We start from the raw sequence: 19293 nt of genomic DNA on the forward strand, positions 1-19293 counted from the left end.
ATTAAGTTTCACAAACTTGTAGGTGTTCCACAACCCAACAAAGAAATCGTCAAGATCATACAAGTACTTTCCTTGAAGCACTGATGAACACGATATTTTAAAATGAAGACAGGAAATAATAAATCTGAAGATCTGAATCACAGAGAGGATTAGAGATGGAACAACTTATTTAATGAAATAAAAAATGAATGCATGCAGGGTTAAACTTTCCCATTTTTATTGAGTTGTTTCCCTTCTTGTACCACTCTTTGTCATCTCATTTGGGTTCTCATTTGTGTGACTCTTTGGGTCCCTTAGCCTTATCTTTATTTATTTTTTTATTTTATTTATTTTTTTTAAGGTTTTTTTTGCAAGGCAATGGGGTTAAGTGGCTTGCCCAAGGCCACACAGCTAGGTAATTATTAAGTGTCTGAGACCGGTTTTGAACCCAGGTACTCCTGACTCCAAGGCCAGTGCTTTATCCACTGCACCACTTAGCTGCCCCTCCCTTAGCCTTATCACTGGGTCTCTCTCCCCTTCTTTTTTATTTCTCCCCAATTACATTTACTGCTTTATCAATCATCGTTTCATGTGAAAGCACATATATCTTGCCCTTTCAGGATCCCTGGAGGTCAGGGAAGTACCTCACTTAAAATATCTAAGCAAGAATAAAATGCTCAAATACCTTGGCTATTTCTAAATCTTATACTATCTCAAATTTATATCATGCTTTAGGGTTAAAAAGTCCTTTCACATAACCATTCTGAAATAGATACCCTGTGTTAATCAAAATTTCTTTGATGAAGATGATGTCATAAGGAGAATATTATCTCTGCAATTTCAACAATGGTATAGACTTTCAAAAAAACATACCCTAATAAAATAGCTTTGAATACATACACCTCTTCAAATTAAAAAAAATGAAGTTAGTTATAGAATGGCACTATGGAGGCTGGTAGGTAATCCAGGTCATTCTCTGATTTAAGAATTGGATTTTTTTGCTGCTTCACAAAAAATATATATATATGTATATATACATACGCACAGACACAGACAAACATATTGAAAGAAAGTGGGAGAGAGAGGACAGACTCAGAGACAAAGAGATAGACAGGGAGAGGAGAAAAAGAGAGAGAGAGAGAGAGAGAGAGAGAGAGAGAGAGAGAGAGAAGGAACATGTGGGAGAATGGCATGCCTGTTCCAGTAATCTTTCTTTGCCTCTGCTGCTCACAGGAAGGGGCCAGCACTCTCCAGTAGCTTATCAGTAAAATGGATGGTGACAAGAGTCCCTGTTCCAGCTTGCTTATCCTCAGCAGAAGAGCCAGGGTCCCCCCACAAGTTTTCACAAGCTGAGCTCAGGCATCTTTCACTCCAACCAATGTCACCCAACTGCAAAGGGCAGCATGCATGAGGTCTTAGGGCTCACAATTTGTTGTGTGAATTTATAACTCACTAGAGCTCTACCAGCCAAGTCAGGATAGTTTCCAAGGATCTTTGGTATAAAGAAATTACTTTTGAAAAGGCATTAGCAATAATTTACCATGCAATGGCCAGTTTGCAACTGAGCACTGGCATTGGGTATGTGTCCCACCATGACCGAGGTTCAACGAGATTGGATGCATCAAGTAGTAGGAAAGGTGCTGATATTCTGCACCTTTTTTAGGGGGAAGGGGAGAAAAGGAATCTAGTGTGAGGCCTAAGCTTATCTGCAAGGACAGCTTCATTGGTGTTTTTCTTTTAGAAAGATTATGTCAACAGAATACAAGTGTCAGCACAACAAACCTTAACAAATGTTAAAGTTCTGTTCTGGACCATGTGTCTGTCATCCTCGGTCAGAAAGGCTAATCAATAGACAAAGGATGAACTCCTGTCCCCTAGTTAAAATGTGGGCAGAAGTTCTCTGGAGGGCATGCCCACCCCAGTCAAGTCACAGATCTTAGAAACATCATTATGTAAACACTGAAATATCTACCTAACTTATTAAGGCAACCTCTCCTGAGAAAATGACTGCATCTGGAGTAAGCGTATCTAAGATGGGGTCCTGGCACTGCTACTTCCCATGACCTTTGTGATTTCTGACAAATCCCTGAGCTTCAGGTTCCTCATTTGTAAAATGAGGAGGCTGGGCTAGATGACCTTGAAGTTTTCAGGGATTTAAACATATATGATTTTATAAATGATTTCACAAACAGGAGCTTTTGAAACATTAGCTTATTCTATGGAAAGAAACCGTCATTTGACTTAGCTTCACTGAGGATTTTTCTTTAGGCATTTGATAAATGGCATATATTTGAACACAGGCACTAAAGTGTTTTAACAAATGAAAATGCTATAATCTAATTTTAAAATATCTTGCATTGAATAAAATGAGATAGGGTTTGAGTTCTACCTAATCTACAACCCACTATGTGACCAGACACAAGACATTTCTTTTAGTTTTTCCTAATCTATACAATGAGGGAATTGTATGAGTTCAGGTGTTTAACTGAGATTCATAGTCTATCTTCTACCCTATCCCATAACCACCCTGGGGACTGTGGATAGATTCCAAGGGGTTTGTGAACTTGGGTGGGGAAAAAAATTAAACATTTAATTTCATTAACCTTTAACTCTGTGCATTTCTTCAATTATAAATGTAGGCAACAAACCTTCTGAGAATGTTACCTAGGCTTCCTCAGCCTTGTCTTTTGATATTAAAAAAAAAGTCTTAAGGACTTACAGGACATTAAAAGTGTCTTCTGGGTCAAAGATGCTGTGTGTGAAACTTACAAATGACAAGTATTTGGCTTCTCAAGTTGAAGAAGAAATATGCAATCTAAACTGGAAGATGTGATACCTGTAACACCCTCCAGAGGTGCATTTCCTGATTCCTTTGATCATCTCCTGATGTGTAATTTTAAACTCCCGTCCTGGAAAGAGAAGGGTGGCCATCACAGCAGCCTTGGAATGAGTATGGATCACTGCTCCTGCTCCTTAGAGTAAAATAAAAGATTTTTAGTTAAAAGTAATATTTCAAAAATTATATTCTATACAACCATCAATTTTTATAGTTAGGTTTTTTTTTTCTCCCAGCCTAATAAATGCTGAGGGCATGGGTTGGAGAAGAAAGATTAAAAATCAATTTTCTTCACACTGAATGATGAATGAAAAATTTTTATCTTACCAAATAATTGCTCCAATAAAGCTGTTTGCTAGAAAAGCCACTATACTGAAACAGAGAAGGATTGATTGAAATTTCTTGAAGACTTACTATGATAGACCATAAATGGTCTGGGAAAGGAGATTAAAGTTGTGGAGGCCTTAACCAGAAACAATTCACTTCCTTTACTTTAACACAATAGTTGTTAGTTCAACAGCTGATGACTATATCCAGTCATATTTTTGGTGCTGTTCTAATCGCTGTTCCTAAGCATAAAAATAAACAATAGGCAATAATGTTGCCTGAAAACAGCCAACAGAAACATATCCTTTATATCACACAACTATTGTACTAAACCATGCCATGGATAACTATCATTTGGGTTAGAAAAGTGCTCTAGTTCTAAACCTGCATTTTCAAATTATCCTCTAGGTTGAGCCTTCTCAGGGCTCATGTCCAGAGAAATTTATAATAAGCAAAATCTGACATTTGATTTTAAGTCCCAAGCCTAAAACCTGCAAAATTTCATGGTCACCAATGGACTCGAAGCTTGGTTCTCATTTATGAAAGCCTCTGGTTATGATCTCCTCAAAGAAGGAGATGAACATCGATTAAATTTCCAGATGAAATTATTGCTCCCTAGAATAGTCAGCTCAGGGGATCATTTGGGTCTAAGATTTTGCATATAAAAGGTATGGAGATTAAATTCATAAGACATGTATGACTTCACACCTAAAGTCTAAATTACAGATCAATTATTCTTTGAGCCTAAGCATTTTCTGCATACCTCTCATAGTGTAAGCATTCATAAAGAGAGGTGTACACTGGCTTTTCTTTAGATTCTTGTATGGAGGAGGTCCACTGATGTCCTGTTCGTTTATGTCACAAACAAACATGTCTTCAGGCTATTGGAAGGAAAAAAAAACAACTCAAATTTTTGTTGTTATGGGGGAATATTTCTGTTATAAATGAAAGTAATAACAACATGTTTCAAAGGCAAATATAATAATAATCATGCTTCTGTTTTCATCAAATTTAACTCCTAAAAATCATCCAACTCTCCAAGCCAGAGTCTATAGGTTTAACCTCAAATCTACTCTTATCAATGATTCTCTATTTGAACAATGATGAATAAAAAAATCAATACTAGGAAATCTCTACTTAAAATGAAGTAAAGCTGACTTTTCAAAATTTCAATCTATTTCACACAAATTATTAAGTCATACTGATTATCTAAAGATAGAGACAAAGATAAATGACAGATTCTGAAATCTAGCTTGAGATTTATGATCCTAAATATACAGAGACTGCATAGAGGAGTCAATAATCTCAAGTGAATGTGTTATAAATTCCTATTTTTAAAATCCAAGGAAAACAATCAAACATTCTGTTTTCTTATTCCATTTCAACAAGAATTGAAAGAACTAGAACTCGAAAACTGGCCATCTTACAATGAAGTGAAAATACTTAAGTAAAGCATACTTTACCTAAAGAATTATTTTTGAAGCTCTGACCTATCAGGACCATGTGTTTTCATAAGGACTTCTCAGGACAACTACAAGTGTCTCTTGATGAAAGAGTTTCTTTTCTTACTTTTGCTTTAGGATGGTCAAGAACTGATCCTACATTGAGACCTGGGGATGAGTGAACATGTATGTACATGTGGATTGGTCTACTACTATGTGACAGAGAATTTATGCCTGTTAAGTGCTGATATATGTATTCTTCATTTTTACATCCAGAGTTTAGCTTTTATTTCTTGATCATTAGGATCGAATCATCTTTTTAAACATCCACACCAATTCCTCTAATTATGGAAATGTCTTCTACAAAGAAATCAGAAGAAAGGCTTACAGGTTTTATTTACTCATTGCTATTTTTAAGTATCAGCCAATTATCAATGGGCTAACTGGAGGAGGTATAATGGACTTCAACAATGGTCTTAGATAGTTCAGGTCATTTGAGAAAACACTTCTTAGATTGCTGAAAATGGCATTATTCAGTGCTGCAAAGATGTAAACTCATCGATCTATCATTATTCTGATTTCGAAACAAGACCTTTCCTTTAGTTCATTAAGGAAGGAAAAAGTTTCAAAAGAGTAATGAAATATAAAACATACCACCACACAGTACAAAATTAGCTAGCCAAATTGCTCAATATATCTACTTTAAATTTTTTTAGGCAAAGACTCAAATACCTGCAAGGAGCCCTAGAAATCAATTAGAGAAACCTTCTCATTTTATTATTTGTTGTTTCTGTTCCAAAGGTAATTTCCCACTCCCATTTCCCATTAAAGTTTAATAAATCATATTTCTTAAACATTTTGCAAAATAGACACTGACTAGTAACTTTATATGCAAGTAATGGCATTTATTACATATTTAAAAAATTCAACAGAGACTCTAGTCTTGTATACCCCTTCTACCCCCAATTATTAAGACAATTGCTAATCTATTATATGCTCTTTCAATTTTATTTTTACTGGAAACTATTGCCTCTTCTCCCACTCCCCTCCAACCAAAGCAAACCATTTCCCCTTAAAATGGGGAAAAGAAAAGGTGTTCAGCCTGTCCCCTCCCTGTAAAGGAGGAAGAAGCATATGTTTACACTTCTTATCCTGGGACATTATAATAATTAAACAACTATTAGTTTTGTTTTGTTTTCTTTATATTTACCCTGTTGTAATTACTATGTATGTTTGTTTTCCTTGTTCTGCCCACTGTACTCTGCATCAGTTCTTTCAGATCTTTCCATGCTTTCCTGAATTCTTCCTATCTGTCACTTTTGTGAAAGAGATATACTGTGCTCCAAACAGACCAAAATTTGTTTAGCCATTGCTTAATCAATAGCAATCTTCTTTGCTTCTAGAGGTTTGCTATACAGATCCCTCATTCTCAAGAACAAACGGAAGTCTAGTGGCAAAGTCAGGACTTAGTACCATGAGGGGGCTTCTTAAAAGTTAAGTCACAGAACTAGAAAAAGAAAAGCTTTGGACATTGCTTTGGTGTCAGAAATCTCTCTGAAGACCAGGCAAGGTTTAGAGAGGATCATCCCCAGAGGTCATGGGGAAGAATTTTTTGGCTAAAGCAACTCTCAAAGATCATTTACCAAATTGTTCAGGGATTTTTAACCTATGCTGGTTAAAGCAAGTACCTACACTGAAAGATCCACAGATCTTTTATGTTACAAGGTAAGTTCTTTGTTTTAAAATAATACCTCCATTGATTATTTTGAAAAACAACTGTTTTTTAGCAAAAAGGGAAGAAATTTGAGGTAAGTAGTATTCTTTTATCTTACCTGAATTCGTTCTTTTTGCACTCCTGATGGAGCAATGTAGATTTCATTGCTGTAATATAAACCAGAAATATACATGCAACCACATTTTTTCTTTTGAGTATAGGAAGTTTATCTTTTTATTATCTTGACCTTTATTGTTCTTTATAGCTTGAAACTCTATATAAAACACTTTGGTATATAATTACTTGAAATGCTAAATAAACTATTTTGAAGAAGAAATAATAATTCATTTTATAACCTCAACATTGTAGTTGGGCCAATCTTATGTACTTGTGTTTAAACATGTATGAATTGTGAGAAAAGCCCCTTTACTTTCAAATGTTAAATAAATGTGTTCTCATTTTGTGTATTTCCAGGGCTGTGTCTGTACATGTGTGAATATTTTTGCTTAGGTTTTTAAAAGGTAGTCTAAATCCCACAGTTCAAACTCATACACACTCTTTAGCAGTAACTAGATTTCACACAATCTAGTATGTTTCTGTTCATTTAGTTTGGAGAAGGTCCCAAAGTGTAAAAACATGAAGTGCAGAGACCTCTAGTGAAGGGTTTGCCCAACTACAGCTCCATTTCCTGCTTCTTCCTGGAGGAGTGAGAACATTTTCTAGGAAAAAAAAGTCACGTTTTGGATGGAAGAACACTTGTTCTGTGTCACGGATACCTGGAAAAAGTGACCAGGGCTACCTGTGACTGCCACTTCAATCATTAATGAAGCCAAATTGAAAAGTTCCTCTGTAGAAATACAGGTGTTCCTAATATCTGGCTGCCTTCCACAGCTCCAACCCCTCCTGCAAAAGGCTCTCCTGGTCCCATCTGGTCAGAGTCCCTCCTTGGAGATTACTACCAGTTGACACTGTGGAAGTCCTGTATTTAGGCCATGGTTTGCATGTTGTCACCCTATTAAAAGGGGGCTCTGTGAGGACAGGGACTATTTTCCACGCTTTTTGTTAGCGCTGTCCCGAACACAAGCACATAAATGCTTGTTGACTGGCTGTCTGTAGGACAAGGAACACGTGATTTTTTTCCCCAGGAAAAATGCAAATCCATAAGTAAACAAAACATAGACATGGTTTCACACATGTGTAGTTTCCAACGCAGAAGCTGTTCAGTAATACAAAAATATAAAATTGTTTAAAAAATATTTAATACCATTACTATTGGTGTGTTTGCATGTTTTAATTTTTTTTAAAGTTAAGAAATCCAAAAATTCTGGAACCACTGTTGTCAGAGAAAGATCACTCAATCTAGCATCAAAAGGCTTGGGTTCCTATTTGGTTTATTACTTTGGGCAAAGAAATTTCCTTTTCTGAACCTCCATTTTCTCATCTGTAAAGAGAGGAGAGTGAGCTCTATGCTTCCTGCCAACACTACATCCTCGGACACAAAGGGATTTCTTTTCTATTGCAAACTCCTATCCAAACCCTCCCTCTCCATTCCATTTTTCTCTACAAACTCCTTTTCTCCCCCCCCTTCTCTCTCTCTCTCTCGCTCTCTCTCCTTCTCTCTCTCAGAACAAAAAGTCCTTGTAAAAATATTGTAAAAAACTTAAGCAAAATAAATCCACAGATGATCAAGGCTGAAAATCCATGTCTTTCTGAACCCCAAGGTCATCATCTCTGTGAGGAAGCAGTCAGGGCTCTATAAGTGTGACTGACCATTGCTTTTGTCAGACTTCTTAAATTTTTCCATATTATTTCTCTTTGAATTATTGATGTTTCTGTGTAAAGAAAGAATTCTCTTGATTTTGCCCTCTTTATTCTGTATCAGTTCATACAAATTTTCCCAGGATTCTCTAAAATCATTTTTTTGGTCTAGTCTTAAGGTACAATAATATTTCATTTGTACATCATAATTTTCACTCATTCCATAATTAGTGGGTACCCTCTTAAATCTTAGTCTATAAATGTTTTTTTACATATGGTTCCTTTTCCTTCAATCTCTTTGACACATGAGCCTAGTAGGCATTCTAGGTCAAAGGATACACCTCCAAACTGCCTATCAAAAAGGGTTGACTGATGTACATCTCTACCACCTTTTTCACGGTACATTTAACAACTGTCATTTCTTGTCATTTTTGTCAATCTGATGGGGATGAGGTACAAGTATGCGGGGTCTGGCTCATACCGATCATTGTTGAATGATTGGTATGAACCCTTTTACTATGGAAATTGGCAAATGATGTAAATCAGGGGTTTTGATCTATTGTTTTGTTGGTAGTCTTAAGAATGTAATGGAGAAAATGTTAATAAAGCAGATTAAATGAAAAAGTGTATAGTGGGGACATATTCTTTCCTTGGATAGTCAGTTGCTAAATATTTCTTGAGTGAGATGAATCTGAATTGTGTTCTTTTAAAAAATTTCTCTTGTTATTAGTGATTAAGACCATTTTTTCATATGGCTATTGAAAGCTTGTATTTCATCCTTTGAAAGTGAGTTGTTCCATGACTAATATGGAAATATGTTTAACATGATTGTTCATGTTTAACCTATATCAGATTACTTGCTGTCTTGGGGAGAGGGGAAGACAGGGAGGGAGGAGAAAAATCTGGAATTCAAAATCTTACAAAAATGAATGCTGAACATTATCTTTATATGTATTTGGAAAACAAAGTACAAAAAAGAAAAAAGGGAGTCATTTATTTATAATTCATATCAATTCAGTTTATCTGAAATATCTGACTTTTTCTGAGGAAGTGGTTGAAAATATTATTTTTTTCCAAGTAAACTATTTCCACTCTTAATTTACTAAATTGATTTTGTTTGTGTAGAAGCCTTTCAATTTTATACAATCTTAGGATTCTTTCTATCCCTTCTCTGACCTAGAACTCTTCCCCTAGCTGTAACTGCAAAAGTTATCTCCTGTTTGTCTATTTTGTTTATACTATTACCTTGATCCTTTGGAAGTAATTCTAAAATTATATCTTTAGGATAATAACCTAACATGTGCTAGATATTTCCTTGCTAAGGGAGATACACAAAGAATGAAGTTATTTGTGAGTAAATAGCTCACAAAGTAATGAAAAATTCTTTGTATGTTCTGCTTATTAAAGTTATTCAGTAGATGAAATCTGACATTCTCATATAGAAAGCTGTCTATGTATTTTTATATTTTTATGCTTTATGATATTGAAAGTTAATTAGTTTTTAAAAACAACTTCACACTATGAGTACACTGTAAAAAATACCAAAATGACAGTATTTTAATTTTGGATGGAGCCATGTGTTGGGGAAAACATCAAAACTAGAGTATTCCCTCTGTGCAGTAAGCTTCTACAAACAAAAAAAAAGTTTTGAATCTTAAATATCACTTTCCACAATTTATCTTCTCTAGTGCTGACTCGACACTACATAATAAAGTAGGAGGGTAACAGAAATCTGAAGTCATAATCCATTTAAACTCAGAGATTTTTTTCTTTTCATGTATTCTGAGCATTTAATAGCTGTTTTTTAACCTCTTCATTCCTAAATTAGCTCAGTCACTGGTTTAGTTCCAGCTAGCATATGGTTTGAGATAATTATTTCAATAATTATATCTCCAGGTAACTTTGCATGATATCAGGAAGGCACTGTGAAAATGTAAACTACTATTTACTTTGTAAGAGGGTACACTGTAAAACAAAGATGATTAGACCTGGAGATAAAAGACATGGTTTGGAATCCAGGCTCCCCTTCCAGGCTTCCCTAGTCACTTTTCTTTCCTGGGCCTGGTTCCCGATTTGTAAAGAGGAGTCAAATGGAAGGTTTCTTCTTGCTCTCAAATTCTAAGGCTAACCATGTGCCCTTGGCAGGCTGGCTGTTGAATAAGAGTGTGAATAAGAGGTTTTTATGTGATCCCTCTGCTCCTTTGTACTTCCTTTACTGTTCAGTCTCTCCCAGAAACTCCTGCTCAACAGCAACTTGTCTGTGGCTTGGGGGTGGCACTCTTGGGACGTTCTGCTGCAATGGTTACCATATGGTAGGAAAGAGCTTAAGCTTTTTCTTAGAAGGCATGAAAGGAAGGAAATAAATGCCTTGGGAAGTATTTTTATATTTTAAAAGTCAATAAATAATATGATAAATGCAAAGCCTGCCTTGGTCTGTCAGCATGGTGCTTACCAGGCTATTCGATTAGTTTCCTTTTTAAAAAAATATTTATTTTGAATTTCACAATTTTCCCCCTAATCTAACTCCTCACCCCCAGAAGATGGTCTGTTAGTCTTTCCATTTCTTCCATGGTATACACTGAACTAAGTTGAATGTGATGAGAGAGAAATTATATCCTTAAGGAAAAAAAATAAAGTATAAGAGATAGCAAAATTACATAATAAGATAACTTTTTTTTAGGTTTTTTTTTGCAAGGCAAACGGGGTTAAGTGGCTTGCCCAAGGCCACACAGCTAGGGTAATAATTAAGTGTCTGAGACTGGATTTGAACCCAGGTACTCCTGACTCCAGGGCCAGTGCTTTATCCACTTCGCCACCTAGCCACCCCCCGTAACTTTTTTTTTACAATTAAAGGTATATCCATCACGGATATCCCAAAATTGTGCCTGACTGTTGCACTGATGGAATGAGCAAGTCCATTAAGGTTGATGATGACCCCCATGTTCGATTAGTTTCAATTATTTCAAACACAAAATTTTAAAAGACTGGACTTGAACCAATAGCCTAAGAAAATGATACATATTAAAAACATTGATAAATTAATCAACAGCTTTGGGGTTCATGGCAAAGTTAATGTCGAATGCCACCAAATGTCATCACTGTGCCCCCTGAGCTGGCTGTCTTTTAGGAGGGGCATGTAGGGATGGCCAACTTAGAGATTCATTTCCTATTACAACCAACAGAGGGAGCTGTGCAACCATTAACCACTGGACTAGGGGAACGCTGCAGTCTGGGGTACCTCTGGCTGGCTACGGTTTTCAACTGGAGGTGAGAGGGGTTCCCACTAAAAACCTCCTGTAGCAGGGGTTGTGCACCTGGAGACCCGGGAGCTAACACCAGGGAGGATTTCCCTGGCAGAGGAAGACAGCCTTCCTGCCTAAGCATTTTACTGGGGCCCTTAGGGTATCTGAGCATTTCTTCCAAAATATCACTGTCCACAATTTAGAGTCTGAATTCAAAGGATTTTAGTAAAAGAATGCACTGTTGGGCAAATGTAAAGCAGATCTCTGCACACACAGTATAAATAAGGTACACAAACAGAACTAACTTTTGCAGCTACAGTTGGGGGAAGAGTTCTAGAAAGGACCATAAGATTACATAAAATTGAAAGCTTCTACAGAAACAAATGGATACCATTTAATAATGGAAGAGTACTGGTGAGTCAGGACACTGGTCCCTGCCATACTGTCACAACCCCCTCGATGTGGATGATGACCCAACATGGACTACAGAATGTAGCCTGGGTTGAGTCCCATTTGTACATCAGAGAGACAATTAAACAACAAGTTTAGTGCTTCAATGAACAGTTAGTGATGGGGGGGGCGGGGGAAGGCACAAGGGGTCAGGGAGACTGGACACATCTGCAAAAGAGAGGTGAGATGTGGTTAGCGTTCAAGCAAAGATGGCAGGGAGAGAGCCATGACTGGACAAAGTCCCTTGGAAGATGTGCATCCAAAAGAAGGGGTGGTCAGTGTTAAGAAGAATGACAGAAAAGGCCATTGACTTGATCAATAAAGAAGTCATCCAATCACTGGGGTCAGTGGGGGTACTGTGTAAGGACAGAAGGCAAGGGGAGTGCAGACAGAGCCTGGCACCTGTAGGGAAAAACAAGGCACCTGGATGTCGGGGGTCGGCCCTGACCGCCTGGGTGGATAGGACCTCCCCGGGAGTGAGGTCAGACCAACCCAGAGAAGACACGGCTCCTTAAGGGGAGCAGTGGCTTCGCCTGGTTGGCCTGTGTCCATTGCTCCAATCGGGTGGTAGGTTCTGCCCTCGGGGCGGATTGGGGTGGCAGCCCGGAAATAACTCCCTATATTATCCAGCGCCCTGAGCTATTCGGGAATCCCTCTGCACCTAATAAAACATATGCCTCCTGAAGACGTGTCTGCCTGAGTCCCTCCTCGCTGATCCCCGGGGGAGGGAAAAACCAGGGACGCCTGAAGCAGTGCCCACTGAGGAGCTCACTCGGGAGTCCGGGGAAGAAGACCCCGGACACCTGGAGAAGAGAAATGGAGGCAGAAGCCACTGGAGAAACAATCCAAGTCCTCAGTCTGAGACACAAAATCCATGTATAATATTCTCCAGCCTGTCATTGTCTACTTAAGACGGGAAACTCACTATCTTAAAGTGTCAACCAAAGAATTCTTAAAATTTCAGACATGTGAAATTCAACAAATTTGTCTTCATCATGGAGGGAAATTTATCTTAATTCTGTTTCCTACAGCACTTCGACTCTAGGAGGCATTCTTTGACTATCTATAGATAAATTAAGTTTTTCAGCTCTGTGAGGAGTAAGGATGGCAGAGGTGTTCTGGATCTGAAACTAGTATCCTCAGCATCTTGTACACGGGGTGCTCCTGTTGTCTGTGCATCCTTTCTTTCTTTTGTGGAAGGCCATTGCATGGGTTCAACCAGGCTGGTGGGAGCCTAATGGAATATGTACATGCCTGGATTTCAAAGATAAAGGAGTGAATAACTTACCCATACTTCAAGCTAATTCCTCCGCCAGTGCCAGTGACCCAGCCCAAATGGTAAAACTGCTTGCAGAGCTCTGGAATCAGATTTCTTGGATGTTCTTTGTCCTTCAAAGAAGGGGGAGAGAGGGAAATTATTTTTTATAATCATTCCATCATATTTTAATATCTAGAAAATAATGTATACTTTTCCAGTTTTCTTGCTGATGCATATTTCTTTGCTAAAGTGGTCTATAAGAAAAATTTTTTAGCTTTTGAGAAAAACAGAAGGCTCAAGTGGATATAAGGCCTTCATTTATGAAACCCCTTCCCTCTTTGGCTGTTTCCTTGAAAGCCTTCTTTCTTTGCAGCATGCTTACAGTCTCCACACACTAAGCTTTTTTCCATTTTCCTCCATCACGGGAGAGCTTGAAAAACCACCAAAAAAAAATGAATACTTGCACTAGGTGGTTTTTTAGGTCCCTTCCAACTATGAAATGTGTTTCTATGTGCCAACCTATGAAGCAGAAAGTTCATCTCTTAGTCTCTCAATCATGTAGTCTCCAAATTGGGGGCCAAAGCCTAAACCTAAAGAGTATATGACCAAGCAACATGGGTGGAGATGGGCTGCAACCCAACTCCAACAACTCTCAACTTGCACTGGCCTTTCAAAGCCACTATAACCTAGGGACCCATAGACATTAACTGTATTACCACTCCCATCTTAGCATACCACCTATAACCAGACTGCAGCAGGCACCTCCTAGAAGGGGAGGTCCTTCATTGATTGTTAAACCCCCATTCACTTTTTTGTTTTGGATGGGGCAGAGTAAGTAGCATAGGATGAGCCAACAATGGATGAGGAATGATTTAGTACTGATCTTATAAATGCTTACACCCTCCCACCAGACTTGTGTCCCAAACTTCTCTATTATTCTCAAAGGCAAAGGGGTATGGAGGAAATGGGAAATGGAGGATGTGCCTATGGCAATCACATTAAAATGTAATTAGAAAATATTTAACAAAATAAAAGCAATGGCATGATATAGTGGATTTGTTTTTGGTTTTACAAGGCAATGGGGTTAAGTGGCTTGCCCAAGATCACATAGCTAGGTAATTATTAAATGTCTGAGGCCACACTTGAACTCAGGTCATCTGTCTTCCTGACTCCAGGCCAGTGCTCTATCCACTGTGCCACCTAGCTGCCCAGATATAGTGGATTTCTAAGTCAATATATGACCGGTAAGGATCATTAGGTGAAGTGAAGTGGCCTCCATTAAGACAGTGTTCACCTCATCCTCATCTTAGACTCCTCCTCCTCTTCAGCCTACAAATCTAGAAGCCAAGAGAACTTCTACCAAGATCTTTCCCATCTGCCCCTGTCTGCTTCCATGCCACCATCTTGTTCTAGCCGTTTCTTAGTCCTCCTACCCCTAATTTTTCCTTCTCTCTATCCATCCTCCACACTTTTTTTTTTAGAGTATTGGTCTGAAAATGCAACTTCCCTTCTCAAATCATAGTGGTTCACTTCTGACTCTAGGATTACAGAATTTTATCTCATCCTTGCAGGGCAGTGAGGTTGGGGTGGCTTGCACGTCACACAGCTGAGTGATTATTGGGTGTACGGGGCTGGATATGGACTCAGGTGCTCCTGGCTCCAGGGCTGGTGCTCCGTCCATTGCGCCACCTGGCCATACCTACAATTATTACTATTTTTTTTATTTTAATTTTTTTTCTCTCCCCTTTATTGCTCAAGCGAGTCTATATTTTTTTTGGGGGAGGGGGTATTTTGCTTACTCTTAAACAAGAATATTTTATTAATGTATGAAAATTATTTATACAAAATGAGAATAAACATTAAAAAATAAAATAAAATGAAAAAAAGATTTATTGGCAATTGAAATTGTACTTAATAATAAGTTTTCAATAAAAGAAACTGAAAAAAATAAAGTCTACTTTTCATGTTTTATAATATGAAGTTATCAGTACAGTACTACTAGGATGAATCCTAATTCTTTTTTAACTGATAGGAGTGATTTCTCAGAAATATCCAGAGGCAACTGCTTTAGAACTTAGTTTTGGCTCCAAAAATAAACCTCAAAGTCTGAGAAGTCACAGCCCACAGACTGTGGAGCTCTTTTCGAGATGTCCTTACTCATTCTTCAATCAAAAATTTAATTTCCCACAAAGTGCTATCAATTTTGGTAAGCACAATCATAACCTAAAGTAGATCTGGCAGATAAGGCAAATTAAAGGAAGAATGTATATGGAAGAACAGGGAGAGGACCTGTTTCACAGTGAAAAATGATTGAAGAATCAGAAAAAACAATGAAAACAGCATTCTAGAGGCTTAAGATTATGTATATTGACCATAGGTCATAAGAAAAGGTTAAATTGTGACCTCTATACTTAAAAAAAATGAAGTATTGATAAATTTTAGGATTAAAATTAAGTGCTTCAATAATCTGGAAAATTAACTTCTCTGCAACACTGAATTCCAGGATAGATAGGAATAGGGATAGGGTGACTATATTTCCATGCCTCAGTTCATTCTAAGCTCTTGACAGAAATAGTAGGATCATGTCCTCTCTAACAGTATCCTCATCATCTTCCTTCAGGTCAGTCAGTACTGGTAATACCTTCTGGAGGCTTCTCCAGATGCTGGAACTCTCTTCCTCCTAAATCTATCATAATATATATATTTATTTGTTTTAGTTTTTGCAAGGTAAATGGGGTTAAGCGGCTTGCCCAAGGCCACACAGCTAGGTAATTATTAAGTGTCTGAGACCAGATTTGAACCCAGATACTCCTGATTCCAGGGCCGGTGCTTTATCCACTGTGTCACCTAGCCACCCCTAGATTGCTATTTTAATAGAAGAAATGAATCCTATTACTATACTTGGTGTTTGTCATGTTTTATCTATTTGAAAGAAATTAGAACAAGCAAAAAACAGAGACAGAGGATCCTTTAGTCTATTCCAGTCAGTGGTTTGCGGGAAATTCATTGTTAGCATGTTTCTTAGCTTTACTCTTTAACACTCAACATTTGTACGGGAGCAAATTGGGATGTCTTGTTTCAGAACATTTCTGTAAAAAAATTTTTTGCATTCTAAGTATCTTATTAAATGGCAACTATTTCAGTAATAATTAAAAATATAGTTCAAGCAGATGTTGTAAGGGACAGTTGAGATCATGAATATAAAAGACTGTTGGGAATTCATTCCAAAAAATAATTCTAGCAGCTCACAGGTACAATATTTGAAAGTTTGGATAGTGTCTTCCTCACAACGATCCCGTGAATTGGTCGGGTCAGATGGACAATGATCCAGAAGGTGAAATGCCTTGACCGTAAGTTTCAAAAGTAAAATTTGCACCTGGGTCTTCCAACTTCAAGCTCAGCACTCTACCCATGGCTACAGGCTACAGAGCTCAGTGCCAGAGTATATAGCAGAAGAGTAATTAAAGTTTTTGACTGACATTGTATTATGCTGAATACATTTCAATATATTACAATTTAATGTCTGATCTCCCAAAGTTCTAACATTAACATTAGTGAAAAGAACTTGTTTAATTACTATCTGGGCTTATCAAGGCGTGGCCTATGGACTTAGTCTAAGAATTCAGGGATACTAAATGAACAGATGTGTGATACAAGTCTCTAAACTGGCATCATGAAGAGTCAGAGGAACCAAAGAGACCCTGGGTCCGGTCCAGCTTCCCTTTACTCCCACCTTGTCTTCCTTTCCGTAGGTCACAGCTCTCCATAGTGACTGGACTAGAAAGACCACGTGACCCCCTATACCTGAAGACCACTCTGAGAAGGTCCAAAATCCAGCTGGTCTGAAGCAGGAGGACCCAGATGAACAAAGCTGCCAGCAAAGGTGCTGTCCAAGGTGGGATCTGTGACACTCCCTGACTGTGGGTTATGGAAGGGCCCACGAGAGAACAGGAAAGGGTTGAGCAGAGGGGTCAAGCACTTCACAGGCACTTAAAAGTTAATTAAATTGTCCTTTTCTATAAATCAAACTTAATTTTAAATTGTAATGAAATATAATTTTAAGAATAAAACTCTTTCTCCTGAGATACTAGGAGGCAGATAACATTGTCAATCAATGTATATTACTCTAAAAAAATTTAAAAGTGAAAATAAAATATTGAAACATAGATTCTTTTGAGTTAAGAAGGGTTGTGAAGCTCAGCTAGCTTAATCTTTGCTCAGTTTCTCCATAAAGATCCATTTTGTGAAAGGAAATATGTAAAAATGGAAACAACATAATTACTTAAAAAAAATTATCACCCTGCTGACATACTGCAAGCTAATCAATCTCGCTGTTTGGCCTATTTAAATATAATATAACAAATTTCTATAGAAAAGGTTTTCTCATCTTTTTTCAAATTACCCATAATGGAACTGAAAATAATTCCATGTACTTCAGAATTAGTGATGCTAGATAACCATAAAATACAAATTTTAAGAATCTAATTAATGGTATTTTATATTCCTGAACAAATTGACAGAGAAAACAATGAAAGCTTCATCATATCTCCAGTTTCTGCTATTTGGGCAGTGCTATGGTAATTTCTAAGTAATAACTTTTCAAAAATATCAGTTATTCTTGCAACATAGCACTATTATGGAAATCCAATTTCAAAAGACAATTGGAGAAGATGAAATTGTAAACTTTTCAATAGTTATTCCCTTATTATGAAAACATTTACATAGAACAAATACTTTTCTCAAAATCATCATGAGGTAATCCTGCCAAACCATTATTAAAACTATTTTACAGAAGGGGACACTGAGGCTGAGAAATCAAGTGACCAAAGATTACAATGCTCCTAATTGTAGACCCCAGGGCTAGAATCCGGGTCTTCCAAATGCAGAGCTCTTTTCATGATCACAAGCTGCTTTGCCACATCAAGATTTCTCATGTCAAGAATTTTTGTTTTCATGTCCAAGGCTGTGAAAAATGTTTTCTAGTAATAACTGCAGAATGTCAAAAAAATTCTAATAGACCCAAAGTTAACTTTTTGCATGATCATTTCTGCCAGTATCATCCCCCTTTTCAAGACAAACACCAATGTGACAACCGTTGTAGGGATCACAAAGTTAGAACTGAGCAGTGAGCCCCACCCAACATCACTGAGTGTGGACTTTTCCGGCAACAGTCCTTGTGCACTCCTGCAGCCGCTCCATCTTCCTTCCCCTCCCTTCTTTTCTGCTTTCTTTTGGAGGGCAAGGACTTTTTCTTGTTGGCAATTGTATGGTCAGTACTGTGCCTGGTGTTGGGTGCAGAGTAGGTCCTTAACTAAATACTTACTAAAAAGTGAACTCCAGAGAGAAGATAGGGCTGTCATGGTGATCATCATTTCAGGGGCCTACCAAACTTGTACTGGAAGCTAAAAATTTGTCTAGTTTACTTCTTTCCACATTGTTTCAGCTAAAGTAAAATTCCTACACACACAAACAAAAACATAATATCTCCTTTTGGAAATGTTTTAAATGAAGTTTCATGGGTAATCATCCCAAGAAACAATTAGTAAAAATTAACATACTGATTTTTATGGCTGCTTAAATAAACTACACATTTAAAATATGAATGAAAATTGATTAAAATATGAAATTAGGAGTAAGGGGAAAAAGAAACCTTTAAAAAATGCTACAGTATCTGATTAATATTAATGAAAATTAATGAAATAAAAATCCCCAAATTATTATTATTTATAGTAAAATCATATTGGCTCCTTTATATAACACCTAGTTGGAGTTATCTATACACCATGTAATTTGCAGTATTTTTAGGAACAAAATATTTTATATATTAAAGGTTCATCAAATTGGCAGAAATCTGCAGTGTTCAAAATCTGTGAAAACTATCAATTTGCATAGCAAGTTAAAATACTATAGAAAATGTCTGTTTCTCCTTTTATTTTTTCAAATCATGTCAATTATAGCAATTAGTAGCATCAGACAATACAGACATAACAACTGACAGTGCAGCTGTGTTGCTGAATTTCGACTCAAATCATTCACAGCATGAAATGACATTTTCCCAGGAAAATAATCCCTGAACAGAAAGAGCCAATACAAAAGTGCTTGGTGAAAATGTTGTCATTTAAATTGTTTAACTTGGTAGATAAACAAAAAAATTGGTGATAAGAGAAACACAATGGATGCCAGAAGAGCTTGGTTTTAATCCTTTCCAGTTCTAATACTATAGGTATGTAATAAGGAGAGAGTTCTTAATCTGGGGTCTTGGAACATCTTAAAAAAATATTTTCACT

The 19293-nt window shown here is 37.2% G+C and overlaps 1 protein-coding gene across 1 annotated transcript in view; it reads right to left on the reverse strand.

The window, feature by feature from the left end:
• APIP (APAF1 interacting protein) overlaps window positions 1-19293 on the reverse strand; it is a 29429-nt gene that overhangs the window by 2856 nt on the left and 7280 nt on the right. The window contains exons 2-5 of the mRNA XM_074230466.1: window positions 13037-13137; window positions 6417-6465; window positions 3906-4023; window positions 2816-2951 (exon numbers count right to left, since the gene is read on the reverse strand). Of these exons, the coding sequence (XP_074086567.1) occupies window positions 2816-2951; window positions 3906-4023; window positions 6417-6465; window positions 13037-13137 (404 nt within the window). The remainder of the gene's footprint in view (window positions 1-2815; window positions 2952-3905; window positions 4024-6416; window positions 6466-13036; window positions 13138-19293) is intronic.

The sequence above is a fragment of the Macrotis lagotis genome, chromosome 3 (assembly GCF_037893015.1).
Source record: "Macrotis lagotis isolate mMagLag1 chromosome 3, bilby.v1.9.chrom.fasta, whole genome shotgun sequence".
NCBI lineage: Eukaryota > Metazoa > Chordata > Mammalia > Peramelemorphia > Peramelidae > Macrotis > Macrotis lagotis.